This window comes from Ambystoma mexicanum, chromosome 1p (genome assembly GCF_040938575.1).
Source record: "Ambystoma mexicanum isolate Mex_15411 chromosome 1p, UKY_AmexF1_1, whole genome shotgun sequence".
Classification (NCBI taxonomy): Eukaryota; Metazoa; Chordata; class Amphibia; order Caudata; family Ambystomatidae; genus Ambystoma; species Ambystoma mexicanum.
Genome location: NC_090921.1, coordinates 1,358,841,021 through 1,358,859,422, shown reverse-complemented (window position 1 = coordinate 1,358,859,422; position 18,402 = coordinate 1,358,841,021). Strand labels below are relative to the sequence as shown.

General features: G+C 42.1%; 1 protein-coding gene across 2 annotated transcripts in view; it reads right to left on the bottom strand.

Annotated features, from left to right (window-relative positions):
* ZNF423 (zinc finger protein 423) overlaps nucleotides 1–18,402 on the bottom strand; it is a 757,398-nt gene that overhangs the window by 273,459 nt on the left and 465,537 nt on the right. For both annotated transcript variants that reach the window (XM_069607042.1, XM_069607043.1), the window contains one exon: nucleotides 923–1,007. In XM_069607042.1, coding sequence (XP_069463143.1) covers nucleotides 923–1,007 — 85 coding nt within the window. The remainder of the gene's footprint in view (nucleotides 1–922; nucleotides 1,008–18,402) is intronic.

The following is an 18,402-nucleotide window of genomic DNA, read 5'->3' as shown; positions in this document are numbered from 1 at the left end:
GGACGTCTGCTTACATTCACAGTAATTTGGTAATATGGGCCCATACACACAGGTATTAATGCTACATATGGCGATCCATTCTTTTATGAAATGTATATCATATTACAGTGATATGTTATGTTATGTTACTTGGCATTTATATAGCGCCTTATTTATCATTGGTATGACCTCAAAGCGTAAACATCTTTTTCTTAGTGTACTGAGGAACAATGCTATGTGATGCCATTTCCTGTTTTGACAAGGGGAGAAAGGTTGTGTGCATCACTTCCTGTGAGGTCACTTGGGGGGGCGGGTCAAATTACATCATTTCCTGTAAGGTCACCAGAGGTCAGCATGTGTCACTTTAGCTACCCATGGCATTTTGGAGAAATGACGTCCTCGTCAGCAGACCACGCATATTTCCTTTATTATAGTGACACTCAGTTTGATGATTAGATACCAAAGGTACTGCATTTAGCAAGAAAGAAAATGAGTCCATAAACCGTGTCATGACATGCAAAATGACAGCTCAATTGCTCTTAAGAGGTTGGCAACAAGAAAGCAAGAATAGTGCCAGATGTTTAAGGGAATACAGTCTTCAAAATGGAAGATACTTTGCGTTTGATTTTCATGCAAGTATAAATAGAGCCCCAAAGTTCAAGAGAAAGGGGAATCTGGGCATGAACACAGAACAGGCCGATCTAGAGGGATCAAGACTGCGAGTTACTTTCAGGAAACAAACGCCAACAACAACTTTCGAGTAACAGTATATTTGTGAACAACTACATTTATTGTTGTATCATTTTCATTCTTTCTAAAAGTAAAATGTTCACAAAAATGTTTGACAATTTTTTTCATAAATTTGACACACAAAGATAAAAATAGTTTAACTGCCATTTTTTCCAAATAATCCGTTATAATAAAAGTTTAAAATGTGTCTCACCAATCATGTGGTTGGCAACATGGATTTGTATTTCTCGTTCATTTTCAAAGGTCATCTGGCACTTGATGCACTGATAGGTCTTTTTCTATTTAACAACAAAAAAAATATGTGTTTAGAGAATGCTGCCAATCTAGACACAGGGTAGTTGTTCTTGACCACAATTCGAAGGCTCCATAAACAATTGTTAAACTTAAAACTGCGCAGTTCACCCGTTTCTTGGTGGTCACATGTTTCACCCAAAAATTCCAGTAAGTTTCTTTCCACAAACTGTGGTCTAGCTGCTAAGTTGCTGACGTTGGAACTTGGACAACTGCATTCTAACTAAACGCAATGTTGCAAGGGCTCCCCCCCACCCCCCCTCCCCCAGCAACAGAGCTTCGTTGCTTCCTAAATCTAAGTTCAGGCTCGACAATACATTCTCAAAACAAAATAAAAAGTTCAGCTTCAGAACGTGACAATAGATTATTTGGTTGTGGGCAAATCACTTTGTTTCCATATGCTTACACATTATAAATGTTGAATTGGCACAGACTGCCGATTGGTGGGTTGCAACGCCAATGTCCAGGCTCCATCCAACCGGTTTTAAAAAGTAAACATGTGCTATGTAATTCACAGAAACTGCACTGTGTTTTGTCCAATATCCACTCAACTACATCCTGCCCAAACTCCCCCATTCCACTCTGTAATCAGGGTCGGACTGGGCATGCAAATGGCTCGGGCATCAATGAAGAAGCATCGGTAATGCCAACAGTTTGGGCTTTTGTGTAGGCATGGGAAGTCACTTGCCAGACACTGCCATTGTAGGATTAACTGGCCACTGATGGTAGTAGGTGCAAAATGGTGCGAGTACCTGCGTATCTAATAGCAATGCCTGGCAAATGCCTAATACTTAAAAACAAGCATTGGCAAAGCCAAAGGTTTTTGCTTGTGTAGAACAGGACTTCAGTGAAGGACATGCAGAGTGCTTATACATCGAGTGGCTGCAGGCAACCTCTTTAGCACATTTTTATTACACCAGCAGCGTGTTTACAACTACAATTAAGTCATTAACTGTCAGAACACTGCTTTGATAAAACACTGGCAGGCACTTCAGTGCAATGTTTGATGGTAAGGCCTGCTTAAATCGAGCTCAAAGAGTTTGCATGAGGAGATGCTTTGGGTGGGGAGGTGCAGGAACTGGGTGGGAATGGCGTTTGGCTGTGTGCCTAAGGCGCTTTACAAATGTTAAATACATGAATAAATATGGATTAGCATGGTCATGGGAAGTCAGCGGGTGGGCAAATAACCAAACACCTACAAGTTGTGTGTCCCTCCTCATAATCCATTTCTCCCTGTATGTACTCTAATGCGATAATTTAGGCTTATAGGTGTCGTAAGCGACACTAATTAGCCCAAACTAAAAAGTGCGCTACTGTTGTAAACGGCAATTAATTCTTTTTGTGACAGACTGTTAGAGCAGTACCTAAGGGGGAGTTTTTGGGTAACACATTGTGCATTTTAAAGAATATTAATTCAGTAACACTGTCCAAACTACTAATTGCACAGTGAAGCAACTCGCCAAACTGGCCCAATGTGGCCTTCAAACTGGCCCACTTTGACCAGAAAAACTGGGCCACGGGCCACACAACGATGTCGGGCCTACAATTCGGGCATTGCTCTATTGCCCAGTCTGAGTCTGCCTGTACTGTGTTCTTAACTGGGCCGCTTGACCCCTATTCCACATAACGCCCATGTAAGGCAACTGGCGGTCACTAGAATACTGCCACAGTCAATCCAGCAGCAACAGAAAACAAAAATGGTGACACTTTATTCTGTACCTATGCTCCACAAAAAAACATGTCGCGCTCTCATCAGCGGTGCACGGTTCACATGATAGGATAGGTTATTTATAACACGCTTCATACCCAGAGGTTTCTAAGTGTGGACCCGGGGATCGAACCTGTGTTGCTCCGTGTCGTCTTACTTCCAAGGTGAGCACGTTGCCACTGAGCATCCTCCCAGGACATAAAAAGTCACTGGCTTCTTTACGTGGCTCTGCTTAGCACCCTGGTTTTCTGGGATCACGTGTCTTTGGGCTGATAACAGAGTATGACTGTAATTCTTTCAGAGAACTCCAATCTCATCCTCGGGACCTGGTGTCAGTCTAGAGTACTTATCAAATCATCATTTGACGATTGAATACAACAATTACATTGTTTTTGACATTAAACTTTGCAAACAGAAACCATGAAGACTGAAAGCTGTTGAAAATAAAATATGGCAGACCTCTGCCCTATCTAAGATAGCCACTGTGCGTCCATTAGGACAAGATCATAGAATGTACCGGTTTGGCTGCAAGTCTCCTGCATTATCCCACACAAAGCAGGCTAAAATAGCCCCCAACAGTGACTTACCATGTTTACAATAGATTCTCAAATAGCACCCAGCCGGCTCTCACATTGCTCCAACTGACTCTCACACGCCTGCCAAGTGAGAGATGATACCCAGAGTCAGGCACATTTATCTCCTGCACTCATTCACCAAGTCATGGCTGGGCTGTGCAACATGCGGCTCTCGAGATGTTTTCGACAGCAGCTCCCATGATCCCTCACCATTGAGTATGCTGTTTTGGGCTGATGGGAGTTGTAGTCTGTAACAGCTTGCGAGCTTAGGTTTGCAGATCCATGGCCAAATGTTAGAGCCCGTCTTCCCGCCCATCCTTACAAACCTTAGGACTATTCTGAGTGACCAACTTGTGGCCTTTACTTCATCTTGCCTTTTCACATCACTCCTTGCACCAAGCCTAGTGATCTTGTGGTCAAGACATTTTAAAATCATCTTAACACTGGTACCACCTGGGTAGGTCAATGAGCTGCCTGCCTATTCTTTCACTTGAATAGCCTACCCACTATACCTACCTTTCTGTCACTGTCTCAGAGTTTGCTTGTTTTTCTTAAAACTGTGGGACTGGAGCTCGGGGGGCCCGAAGGATGTCTGCGGAACAGGGGGGTTTCCAAGGTTCTTTAATCTTTAATAAAGGATTTTAAAAAATGGATTACAGTGGCTGCTTTTAATAGAAAATATAAGCATTTAATAGAAAGTATAAGCAGTTATGGCCTGTGGAAGTGCCCAGAAAATATTTTTACATGAGGGGAATGGGGGGGGGGCATTCAGTATAAAAAACATGTAGTACTGGCATAAGTTGACGGCTGACCAGTGATGGCTGACCAGTCCTGGTCCTGGATTTGGGTGACCATGAAGACACTGACCGCGAGCAAATATGCAGGCTTAAAAGCGGAGACAGAGCTGATTTTGGGCACATTCATGTATGTTTGAGTGGGAGATATGGGGGATTTTTTGCATAATGGACGTATGTGCTTTAAGAAACGTTCTCCCACTCCTGTGCCTCCAGTCATATGGTCTTTGTGTCCTGTAAAATATTATCTTTGCTGCCTTCCACCCACACATCGAGGGCCTTTTCGTTCCAGTGCTTTGGACATCACAGCCTGATTCTGGAAACGGGTGGAAAGTTAAGAGATTGAGGCAATAAATAGTCAGGCAATGTGGCACATTCCGAGGACAACAAAGCTATTTCTCAGAGACGGTCTCCAGAAATGGGCTCATTCTTGCTGGGAAAACATCACGAGTGGCCTAATTGTGATCAGAACATGGAAAATCTATGCTAAATCAGAGCCAGCAATCAGTCCAACCCCAAAAAACCCAGGAAGAGGGTGAATTTAGCTAGTAATCACTATCTTGTGGGGGATGTGAACAGCAGCCTTCCAGAAGACCACAAATAATGGCTCTCGGACTGCCTGGTACCCTTGGGGATCTTTGGTGTTTTATGCTCAGCAGCCCCTCAGCCGGCCATTCTCCAGACTCCTATTGTCCCCAGAGGATGCAGTGTTTGGAAGTTTGGTTAGTGAAAGAAAGAGGCGGATGTTCCATGGGGTAGGCAGCGAGGAGGATTGGAAGCATGTCAACAAAGACATCTCTACTTCTCTTGGCTTTCATGGTCAGTCAGTGGGCACTATTTCCCTCAACTAGGCAATATGCCACCACTCTGTCAGCAACAGAGTTCCCTCGCTTCCATCCTGTCTTTCCCACAGGAGCTTCTCCAGGGCGCTGTTCAGAGACAATATTCAGTGAAGCAGGACTATGCTGTGTCAGGGCTCTGACAATTATGGGGCTCTCTTCCTCAACGCAGTCATTGAACATGGGCTCAATGTTTGGAATTGATCGGGACCAGAGAAGATGTTCGCTGCAGAGCTTTTTGGTGCTTCCACAGAATGCTACTGATGGTGGTATAATCCGTAGGTGCCCACTGTGGATCCCAGAGACATGGGCTCCAGATGATGAGGCCGATTTACAGAGAGGTTACTGGCAGTAACTCAGTCTTATTCTTGTCTTTCCAGAAGTAAGACAGGAGTAAGACAGAGGTACTGCTAGTAATTATTTTGTCTTAATTTAGTGGGTAGATCCGACTCTGTGTGATTGGTGTCCTGAAATATGGCGAGGCTTGCTGCACCGCCAGGGCCTTGAGGTTCTACTCCCAACCTCAGGAGGTAATTTAGAAAAAACACAGGGTGGCTCTAGACTGATTAGTATCATGCCATTCATAAGGTTAGATCTATATCCTTCAATAACTAATCAATAAAGATCAACACAGATATCTTGGTGGGTGTGATTGGCTTTAATTTAATTCCATATTCATGAACAGTTAAGCCCTTCAGCCTACACGTGTTTCGACCAATATGTCTTTGTCAAGGCAAGGTTAAATATTTTAAGAGGCCTGATGAGGGTGGCTAGGAAATCTTGACACTGGCAGTTGGCGTTCTCGCGGTTAGGATAGGTCAGTTTATGCAACCCTTTGACATGATTGGGTAGTAAAGGTGGATTGTTCACTGGCACAGTGGCTGAATTCCAAAATATATCCCCAGTGGGATGCGGAATAGTCACGGATTTGTAATAGTCTCCTGCCAGAGACCATATTGGAATTCAGCTACTGTGCCATTGAACAATGTGCCATTTACGACCAATACAGCCCACCAAGATATCTGTGTTGATCTTTATAGATTAATAATTGAAGGATATAGATCTAACCCTATTAATGGCATGCTACTAATTAGGCTAGTGCAACTAGCCAGAGCCACCCTGTGTTTTCTTTTAGTAATTATTTTCTGAATCAGCACTTCCGTTTCCCCACTAGACCACTGTGTCTGATCTTGGGCAAATCCTCTGTGCCTCAGGTCCCTTATGTACCAAAGTTTTAAGTCCTTAAAAACAGATTAAACACTGATAATATGCCTCCCATCTATAACTGGACATTCATTTTACAAACAGACAAACTGACAGGTCTTTTTGGAGACATTATTTTATGGGTTTGATCTGTTTTTTTTAATCTTCTTTAACTAATTGTCAATGGAAAGTTCATAAATTCCCATTACATTCAACATAATTGTATCCTGTGAAACCTTCAAATGTTAGCTTTCTACACAAAAATACTTCAACAATGACTTAATGTAGCATGAATACGATTCACAATTGTATTTCTTTTTAGAATTAGATAACAAGTTCGCCGAACTACATCTGCAAAACTGTCGAATTGCAGTTTTAAATTATTTTTGGGATACATTGCATTTTGAAACCACTGCAGATCTTGTTTACATTCTTGTTTATGTTGTAGAGACGACATTTTTTAATTTAATGACGAGTTCGATCCTACCAATGCTTCCACCAGCTGAGAGAAAAAGTGAACTCTTTTTGCAGGTTTACAGAGGAGGGAGGTGGGAGGGATCGGGGGACTAGCTATTTGCTCAACTGTAAGCATAGGGGTCTTTATTGCTTTAACAATGTCTGTTCAACAGAAGCAACAGTCACTTTAAGAACACGGTGCTAATTATATGTCCAGCATCTGCCTCGTGAGAATAAATGAGCTCGGTCCTTGCGGAATTCATTGCACGCCTAGGTGAACCCTCGATACCAAGGATTGCAAAACAAACCATTACGCAGAGCTAAAGAGACTGGCATTTTACGATGGAAGGACAGCACGAAAATGTCCATTACTCTTCTGAAGCTAGTAAGAAATATCAAGGAGTTAAGCGCTCACCTCGGATATCTGTGCTATGTATGGAGTACACCGGTTTGAAATATGCCATGGCCGTCTGAGACATTCAACCACTGAGTGTGAGATACATATCAGAGTGTTTAGAAGCAGGAAGAACCCATCTTGAAACACCATTTACGAATGTGATCATTGTATTATTGCTAATATGTTTCGACTTCAATTTGTGCCAAGCCACATCAGAACAAAATATTTAACAAACTCGGAAATCAAAACATAGCATGTAGGTTAACCGTCATAGGACAATATAAGCTGCAAAGAAATTGCATAGTAGAAGGTCATACACAAAAGAACAGAAATGGAGAATCTGGAAGTAGATAAAGACTGCCAGACACTGTCAATCTGCACTGCCCCCTGCTTTCCTTTACCAAACATGGCCAAAAGGCACTCCCAACTGGAATGTTATATTTGGAATGGTTTGTGTGTGGTAAGAGCAGCTGGGAAATAAACATCTTGTTTGCCGAGTGCTCTCCTGGAACATTTCCCCAATGTTGTCACCAGAAACCGGAACCTGTTTATTCCTGAAGAATCAGGAGAAACTCCTTCAGGGTCTGTACGAGTCCTGTGCTCTAAAAGGTGAAACACGTCCATCTCCTAGTTCTTCATGGATTACAAATGATGAACCTCTAGGGAGCCTGCGGGTGTTCCCACTCAGACTAAGAATCTGCTAAAGAAACATGGGGTCTCAAACAGAACACCTGGCAGAACAATATATTCCAAATCACAACAAGGCAGCTTTAACTGCGTTTGGCTATTCGTTTTCACTGAGCTAAGCAGGATCACTACCCATCTCACTCACACCTGCAATGAAAGGATGAAGGGAACATAAGAACATCTCAGCTCTATGGCACCCAAATACAGATGGTTTATTGCTTCCTTCATAGGTGCAAAATGTTTTGAGGGAAGAGTTTCATGACAATTGTGGTGAAGGGGATTGTCCAAACATGGATGCAGGTACATTTATATGGTAGTGAATATGAGCTCCTACACTTACCAAGGATTTGTTTTAAGATCCTTGTGAAAACTTGAATTCAAAAGCTAGAGCAACACAGACCTTCTACTCATTTGGTGGCCCTACAAGAGAGGCATGTTAAAATTAAAAGTTATCTCCCTGTACATTGAAAGAAATTGCTAATCTCACATCCCGACTGACACCGTCATTTGGGACAAACCAATAGCTTACATTTCCGGAAAAAATCACCAGGAAGTCCACAACTCGACCTTTGAGATCTGCCAACAAATTCTTGCTCAATATCCCTAGATTTAAACTCACCACGGCTGGAGGAACTAGCTTCCCAGTCAAAGCTGAGCAAGCATGGAATACACTCCCAATAGACCTTAGACGTCCACTACGTTACGTCAGATTCAGAACTAATGCTCTCAAATGGCTTCATTCTAATGACCCTTAACTACCTGTCAATACTATTGCGACTTGCACTTCGGTCCTGCTTGTCCATAGCTACAGCCGTAGGCACTCACTAATTTACGCACTGTTAAGTCTGTCCTGTGTTCTGTATCTAACTAGATATATCTTTCCAAGTTCCAGGATTACCCTTTACCTCATACCCTTGCCCCCCTGGAATGGAATTTTTTATACTACTGAATCGGCTGTATTCATATTGCAATCACCTGTATCTACGCATGACAAATGCCTGTACTATTTCATTTAATGTACTACACACTGTATCCACATGTATGCACAAGCCTGTGACAGGCAATGTAATAAGCTTTTAGAATTCTTGTACTGCTGCGCCCAGCTGCCCAAGGGCTTGGTGCGCATTATCAAATTAATAAACAAACAAGAGTCTAGAAAAAGTCTTAAATGTGAGTTGTGGAAAACTACATTGTCTGAGGGTTCCTTTTGAGAAGCTGTGCTGTCCGTGAGTTTCTGAACCTTAAGGAGGTTACCTGAAGAATGCCAGTAGCACATTAGAGGGGATGTGAGGGGTGAATTTGAAGGATAGAACACTGCTTGACATTCTGCTACACCCAGGGATCCTGTTAGCGCAATCACGAAATGGAAGGCCCTTTTATGGCCTTGTAACAACTGTGGATTTAAGCCATGCTCTTTCTGCAACTGTGGATCACATACTGTGAGACAGGCATGGCATCAAGAGATGACACATACAACAGATTGGAAAGGGAAGTCTGTGTTTGTAAATCCAAATCAAAAAGTCTGTGTAAAAAAAAAAAAAAAACTATGCTTATCCTCGCATCTAGAGAAAACGTGGTGTGAGGATTTAACCAACAGAACAGTGTTAAAAAATAAAGTCTCAGCTGTTCTTCGTTTATAGTTCTTCTTGGGGTTCCCTGCCCCAAGTTCAACACAATTCCGATGGATGCTTGTCTCCAAAATGTTCCATCAAATCTTGAGGTTCTCTTACCCAAGTTAAATACAGTCTAGTTTACACAAAAAGTAGTTCTTGAGGTTCCCTTCCCCAAGATAGAGTTTCTTAGTTCATTCAACCCCAGGGCTCCCTTCCTCAAGATTTCATTGCAGCACTTCTACTGCTTTCAGCCACTCAATTTTCAAAATGGGAAAACAATATGTCTACTTGACTTGCTTTACCAATTGTTTCACAGTTCTTAACAAATCATTTCCAATGTCTTTTGCTGGTTGTCATTTAGGGCTCTCTGGTCTAGGCGCAGTTGTCAGGCCACATGGTCCACCCATTCAGGTCACGCAAACCTGCAATTCTCAGCTTCTCCTTGACTTGATTTGTGATATCTGTAACCTTCACAAAGGGGAACTCCCTGGTCCAGGCAAAGTTATCAGACCATACGGTCCACCCATTACAGGTCATGCAACCAGGAGGTTGCTTAACCTTGTTTGGCCTCTTTTTAGGTTCTTCTGCCTCAGGCTTTTGACTTCTCACATTTGTAAGCATTTTGGTTATTTGTAACTCTACTCTGTTAAAGTAACAATCTTCTGTATCAGTCTTTTCTTTTACCATATACTTATGGGCCTTTCTCCCACTGATTGTTAGAATGCTTAAAGGATTGTTCAATATTCCATATGCTTTTGTTTCGCCCACAGTGCTGCTTACATACAGTCTGACCTTCAGTATGTTCAATTGGTGTTTACTATGCCGTGATCTTATTCAAATAGCATCTGTTAACTTCAAATCTTCAGTCGGTGTTCAATATGCCATGATCTTATTTCAAAAAACACCTGTAAACTTCAGTTTGGTGTTTAATATACTCAATTAGTGGCTTAAATTCAGTTCAGTATTCAATCTAGTTCATATTCGCTTGGACCGTCACTTGCCTGCAGTCCCGGGAGCACTCCGGTCTCTCTGTGTCCTCGAACTCTCGCCGGTGCCTCGTGGTTTCCCAGCAGTTGCTCCTGTTGCTCTCGTTCACCTCCTCAGTAGCGGGGAATCAGACCGCAACGTTTGTCAGGAACATCCCGACTGCACTCCCCCCGCTTGACAATAGGCACGGACCGTGTCTCCCTTGCTCTCAAATGCTTTTGCAGCTCCAGCTGCTTCCGGGTCTCGGCATGCCCATTGTCCCTCTTCCCCCCTCTCTTTGGTTTGGCAGCTCAGCTGCCTGCCTTCTAGTTCAAAGGCTCCCGGTCCTGCACCCACCAGCTGCGGGTCCTCTGGCATTGATACCAGTGTTCTGACTCCTGGGTTCTTCCCAACATGAAGGTTTGTCTTCTCCTTGTTTGGGCATTCCCCTTGAATACACCGGAGCCCTACCAAGTGGCTTCAGGTGGGAGTTATTGGCTTGTCTTACCGGACCACACTTCGTCCATTCAAAGGGACAGGCCAGACCTTCAGTATTGGCTATCATCATACCCCTTCTTCTTCGTACCAGTAACAGAGTGGTTTTTGTAATAGGAAGTGTGCATTACTCCTAGTTGCTTCTTCCTCTTCTCAGTACTTTGTGAATATTTAAAGGGGAAGATAGGACATAAATGAAAATAGCCCATAAAAAGGTATTGGGAAGAGAGGGGAAAGTCAATATTAGGAAAGGGGACATACCAAGTCTCTCCCAAGTGCATCCCACTCCCAGTCCCAACAGAACTTTTAGCCAAGTGATCCTCCCTCGCTTGTCTACCCCCAGGGTCAGGATCCAAGAGCAAAGGCTTTTACCTGGCCACCCGCACAGAGGAATAATGGGGAATAGGAGGGAGAATACCCTCCAGATTCTTACAATGCACACTCCATCCTTGAACATAGGCAGGTGAGCAGCGTAAGGCAAATGGGAAACAAACAAAGCGAGGAGTAAGCCCATAAGGTATGCAAGGGTAGTCCCTTGAACTTTACTTTGAGAGCAGCTTCAGTCCTTGGCGCTATGCTCATGAATTGGCAGTAGGTGTGCAGAATAATGAGGTACTTTTTGTGACGGTAAAGATTGTTTCCACTTATCTCAACCTATTGTTTTCATTTTAGCACCTGTTGATCTGTTATCTGTAAAACACTAGTAACTTTGTGACATGCTTTGAGCTCCTTCAATAAGAGGTTTAAACCACTGGGTAGTACGCCAGCTGTTCTAGATTACAAAACCAGCTCTTCCCTAAAGTAAACAGAGGAAAATCAATTGACACAATGAGGATTGCATCATTGAAGTTACATGAAGACATACGTGTGACAAAGAAGCTCATGGCGAAGGTTGCAGAGGCCTTTAATGAAAGGTTTTCCAACTCTAGTGATTGTTGTAGAGTGTATTCCCACATTGGTGTGCCAAGCCCATCCACTGTGTCAACTGGGGATGAGACTGGGAAAGATCTAAAGCTGGAGGTAGTCTATCACTTGTCTAAAGAAAAAAAGGTTTTCTGAACAAAGGTTGTATTATCCCCAAGATCTTCAGGTGAAGTCATGGCGTGTAGCTCACGGGAATATTGCTGGTCTCGGAAAGGGCACCAGCCTGCACTTCATGAGTTCAACCCCTCGTCGGGGCCAACTTAACCCTTCATCCTTCTAAAGTTAATAGAATATCATTTAAATGGGCTAATGAGAGCTACTATAACAGAAGTTAGAAGATGGGGTTACTATACATTCCTCCTTATCAATTTACTATGATGAACCTTCACATTTCAGTGACTACAGTATACCATACCTATTTAAAGGAGTGGTAGCATGTATAATGTTCTTTTTAAGACACCAGTGGCACCAAGAAAATAATTATCTATGATATGCAAATATGTAAATTAGCCCCTCAAATTGACTCTTTTGATGAGCTTTTGGGATGCAGTTTAGAAATAATACTTGCTACACTGTGGAAATTGGTACAAAGTAAAAAGAATACAATGATGATTGGAAACCAGACATTGTTCAGTTGAGGCTACATCCTGCATGAAAGGAAATACAGGGCCACATTGTATCACTACACAGTTGACAATATAACTGAAAATAAAATTCCGAACTGGGTCTACAGTTCTCTCTCGCTCTTCCCACCCATCTTTCTCATTCTATAGAGATGCGTGCATGCACGCAAGATAGACATAACTAGACATTTCAAATTGCCGGCATTAACTACAGTTATAGCCTGTATTTGAAAGATCCCTTATTGGCTGTGACTCAGCCAATACTCAACAAGTGTGCTCGTGCGGGTGCTCGTGAGGGATCAGTGCTTCTAGTGCCACACTAACACAAAAGCGTGGGCTATCATATTATTAAATGAGAACATTGGAAGAATTCACACCCTTTCCATTAATGTTAAAGGTTCGCGTTGCGGACACGGCGGTTACCCGAGAGACTGACTTTTGATATCTACGTTCACCTCACAGTGCTTTGAATAAAGATCAGGGAATCGGTCTCCATTTCTCAAACACTACGGACAACGCTATATGAACTACATCGATTCACGCCTTCTTTTCTTCATTTTCAAAAAAAGACGTTTAATCAGACTAAAATTCTCCTGAAATACCATAACCAAAGTTATTCCATATAAGAAGATCATCGCCTACAAGTACATGATAATCCAGTCATTTGATCGAGACGACTGACAAAAGATATTACATTCACCCGTACTTTTTGAAGAGGTTAACACGTCAATCAAAGAAATTGAAATATTGAGGACTGAAGATATTTATACTTCTGTCTCAAACTCCTGGGATTTATACCAACGTAGTGCCTTTTTCTGTCCCTGACTAGTTTTCTGAAAACTTAAGTGAGTTGAAAACCAAAATACTTACGAAAAACAACGGGTATTTGTTACAACTATATTATCGTTACATTGTTTCCTGTCCTGAAGACAGCTATACTAGCAAAGACAGCCATCAGTAATATTGTCTGATCTTTTTGACACATGCCAAAACATATGTCGACTATCACATCGGCTTGAGACATTTATAAGCCATTTCGACAGAGTTGTGTTTCAACATGGTTACTCTGCTTTTTCTAAAACTTATTGCACTATTTAAGCTCACATAAACACGTACTAACCCCACTGCTAGATGTTTTTTGTGTTTTATGACGTTTTTGTATTAACTATTCATTTGTTTAATTTGTAAATTTTTGTTGTCTTTTTCGATTTAGCATATAATAAATCTTTTGATATTATATTTGGTTCATTATGTTCGATTAGCCTTCTTTCCACTTTTTCTACTTTATTATCTAATCCTTTCCTATGTCGGTAATCATTTAGACTGGACATTTCATACTTGATACTACCCTTAAGAATTAGAGTACAAGAGACAGGGTAATTGCCTTCTATGTTCTTTTCTTGTCCTTCTGAAGGAAGAGACAGATCAAAGACAAAGACTTGGGCACAGAAGGCCCTAATGCTAAAGATTGAACTGTATCCTCATGCTAGCGAAGCCAGAGACTGTACTAAGCTTGAGTGAACCGCCTTATCCCATGCTGAAAACATGGGGAGGGGAGGCCAACGGCTTGAACATCCTGACATATCATTTTGTGAACACTTTTCTTTTTCATAACACTGTTTCCCACACTATTTGTATTTTGAGGTAAGGATTGGCAATAGGTTCTTTAGTATAGGCCCGTTTATTTTTACAAGACCACTAGGACTGCGTTATTATTATTTGATGGTCATAGCTTGCACCAATCTGTAGGTTTAGAATTAGATAGGCATTTTCCAACCCTTTTCTGAAGCTCAATAAACACCCTTGAACTGTGGTTACTTGTGTCTGTCTTACTGTTGATACCATGCCTTCTTTACACCACCCCTCCATAACCTTGTAAAGGCTTTAACGCATACTAGCACCTCGCGCGCTGGTCCCCCATGGTGAAAGGCAGTATACAAATTACAAAATTGATGATTATATATCTAATATCAGAGTTTGTGTAGAATCAGCTATTGGCCGTAATGTGGTTGCACTTTAAAGTTATGAAGACATTCAATCTTTGGCATAATTAGACCCAAGCTTTTGACTCGTATCATTAAGTGAGCGGTGGCTTTAATGTTATTCCTGGCTGGGTTTGAAAACTCTTGTTAGGATGTGAAATAGCTTTTGTGAAAGCTTCCCGTATGTATGATTTTTATTACAAAATGTGTGTGGTTTTTCTTGCCACTATAACGAGAGTGCAATATCTTTAAAATGGCTGTAAGGATGCTTGTGTATTCAATAGTGAGTGGTTAGTTTGCTGTTTCTCTTCTAATTGACAAGTGACCTTTACTGACTTTGGCCACCACCAGTTGCAGAGAAAGTTATTTAGAAGTTTCTTTATGACACGAAGATCATGTTTCCATTGTAGAGAAATGACATATCATTAAAGTGCCCATCCTTCCTCCACCCGAGGCCCAGAGTCCTGGAACAAAACATATAGATTTAAAATAATTTACAGAGAGATCCCAAAGTAGAGCAATCACCGCCCCTCCCTGCAAGTTAAAATATGTTTCACATGCATAATATATATATATATATATATATATATATATATATACACACCATAATCCTATTTCTGATGCTTGTATCTTCTTAGATTCACATGCTATGCATAGACCGACATCTAGTGGTAGTCGTGGAGTATGACTTGTTTTTGAAATTCGAAAAAAGGGACGTCATTTGGCGTGTTTGTAATACTATCCCTTGTGTGACATGTATTGTACTCACGGTCCTTCATGTGTTGAGGTTCCGCAGATTATTTTGTTTCTAACATGTGGGAGCATGAAGTGTTTGTGTGAGTACAAGAAAGATAAAGTAGAAAGATACAAAGTGAAGAAACATCTATGCACCTTCAACTCCAGGAGGGGAGAAAGGGTGGGGCATGTGAATCTAAGCAGATGCAAGCATCAGAAATACTATTACGTTAAGTAATGTATGCCTTGTGAGGTTTGTGGATCTGCTTTGAATCACATGCTATGCACAGATTAGCATGCTGTACCTGCAGAAGGCAGTGGATTGTGTGACGGTAGAATGGCAAATAGATGTTTTATTACTGCTTGGCCCACTTGAGAATCTGATTTAGAGTGTGTGTCTAAGCAGTAATGCTGTGTAAAAATATGAACAGAACTCCAATTAGCAGCTTTGCAAATTGCATCTAAAGGAACATCTCCAATGAATGCTACAGCAGCCCTTGTGCCTCGAATAGAGTGGGCTCTCAGTGAGCAAGGTAAGGACTTTTTGGATCGTGAGTAGCAAAGTTGAATATATTTAACTATCCAGCTTGAGATAGCGTTCTTAGAGACATGATCTCGAAATAAAGAGTTGATCTGTTTTTCTTAGTGGTTTAGTCGTGTTTAGGTAATATATGACTGCTCACCTTACATCTAGAGTATGGAGACTTTTTTCCTGCGGAATTTGTTGGGAAAAAAGCTGGAGATTCAATAGATCGGTGAAAATGGAACTTAGACATGTATTTAGGTGAAAAACGATTATGGGTTCTAAGAATCACCTGGTCTTTGTGAATCATAATGAAGGGATTTTAGCCAGAGTGCTTGAAGTTCACTGACTCATCTTATAGAAGTGATAACCACATGAAAGGCATTTTTGTAAGTTAAATGTTTCAGACTGCCTTTGTGCATTGGTTCAAAGGGTGGACCCATGAGTGTTGCGAGTACAACATTGAGGTTTCAACCAGGTGGTGGACTTGAACTGGAAGGATATAGTATTTTAACCCCTTCCATTAATGCTTTGATTACTGGAACTTTCCACCATGACACTTTGTTTTGAGATGTACTGTAAGCCGATAGTGCTGCTATGTACCTTGAGCGAATAGAATACGAGACCCGAGTCTAGAAAGTAAAGCATATGGTGAACTATATAAGATGGGGAACAGTGAACTAGATTTATGTTGCATGTTTTGCACCAAATTACAAATTGTTTCCCCATGTTAAAATAGCAGTGTCTTGTGCTAGGCTTCCACACTTCTTTAAGGATGCCCATACACCTTTGTGAAATGTTTAAATGTCCAAACTCTATGACTTCGGAAGCCAGGCTGCCAAGTTCAGAGTTTAAGAGTATGGATGAAACGTTGTCCCCTTGTGTTGGAACAGCATGTTGTATGGGCATAGAAGCTGGATTGGTTTGCACATTGAGTAGGTGTGGAAACCATGGTTGTCGAGCCAACATTGGAGATATTACGATTAGAGTGACTTGTCCCTGGTGGATCTTGTGCACTATTTTGTTGAGGAGTGGTGTCAGTGGAAAAGCGCAAGCACATTTGCCTGACCAACTCATCCACAGGGCGTTCCCCTTGGATCCTGGTTGGGGAAACCTTATGCAAACTCTGGGCATTTTGCGTTTTTCTTTGTTGGAAATCGGTCTAGAGGTGGATGCCCCCATTGGTTGAAGATCGTGTTTAAAAATATCTGTGTTAATTTGCCATTCGTGTTCTGCGGGCAGCTATAGGAGTGTCTGCTAGTGAATTGTGTTCCCCTAGAACGTGTTGTGACACTAGGTAAATGTTGCGCTTGAGAGATCACTTACAAATCATTTGGACTAACCTGGGCTGACTTAGAGAGTGTGTCCCACCCTGTTTGTTGAGATAGAACATGGCAGTGATACTAGAACCGTCTGCCATGCTAAGTGTTTCTGGAATGCTTGTAGGGCATTGAAGACTGCTAGTAGTTTTAGTAGGTTGATGCCGTGTGCAATGTGATGAAGGTAATGTGCTCCCCATCCTGAGAGTGAGGCGTCTGCTGTGAGAGTGGTCTGCACTGGGGGTGTCATAAAGGTTTTCCTTTTAACATGTTCTTTTTGGTCCACATGTGTAGAGCTTGTACTAAGGTTTTCAAAACAAACACTATATTGCCGCACTGACCGCTTACCTGAGACCATTGTTTCGCTAGCCATTCTTGCACCGGCCGCATGCACAGTCATGCGTGAGGAACAAGATGAATGCAAGAAGCATTCATCCCGGGCAGACATTGCCTTGTGCACCATTATCCGACGACTGGCCACATAGTGAGGTACCTGAAATATCATGTTTTCTATTCTCTCGTTTGAGGGAAAAAACAACTCTTCTTGTGCTTTTATAATTTCTCCAAGGAATATTTTTACTTGGCTGGGGACGAGACTTGACTTTCTCAGTGATTGAGAACCCCACTTTGAACAACAGATTAATTGTTGCTTCAGTGTTCTTTGGCACTTGTGGGGTGTACCCTGTTTTGAGTCAGTCGTCCAGATAAGGGTATACTGGGATGGATTCCCTTCGTGGGTGTGCTGCTACCACTGCTAGTACTTTGGTGAACACCATTGGCGCTGATGAAATGCCAAAGGGGAGTACCTTGAATTGGTAGTGTATATTCCCTAGTTGGAAGCGCAGGTATTTTCGGTGCACATAGAAATATGAAAGTATGCATCTTTTATGTACAATTGTGCCATGTAATCCTAGTGTTTTAAGAGTGGAATTACTTCTTGTAGTGTTGTCATGCAAAACGTTTGCGGTTTCACATAAGTGTAGTCTGGACGCAGATCTAACACAGGGTGCATAGTTAAATCCTTCTTTGGCACTAGGAAGTACACTGAATAGATCCCTTGTTTATCTGGTGAGCTGGAACCAGCTCTATTGCGCCTTTTTGAAGAGATTTGATTTCTTCTGGTAGCATCTGCTGATGTTGCGGAGACATCTTCTGTTTTGGAAGATGATGTTGGGGTTTTTCCAAAAACTCAATGGAGTACCCCCATGCCACTTCAACACCCACAGATCGGTTGTGAGCCCCTCCCATGTGTGGGCGAATTGACAAATGCGACCTCCGACTCGAATGGCATGAGAGGGAACCTGTATTGGGATGTCATTGTTTAGAGGCAGAAGAGCCTTTAATAGTGGAGGCTCATCCCCCTACCTCTAGCCTTTCTATAGCCCCCTTGAAATGTTGATTGTTAAGGGGTGGTCTGAACCCGGGAAAGAGGACCATCTCTGATTGTATCTCTGTGAGCATGGGTATCCTTGCCCGCGAAAAGAGCGGCATGTATTGAACCCCCCCCTGTTGTACAAAAGGTTAGTTGGTAATTTGACCCAAT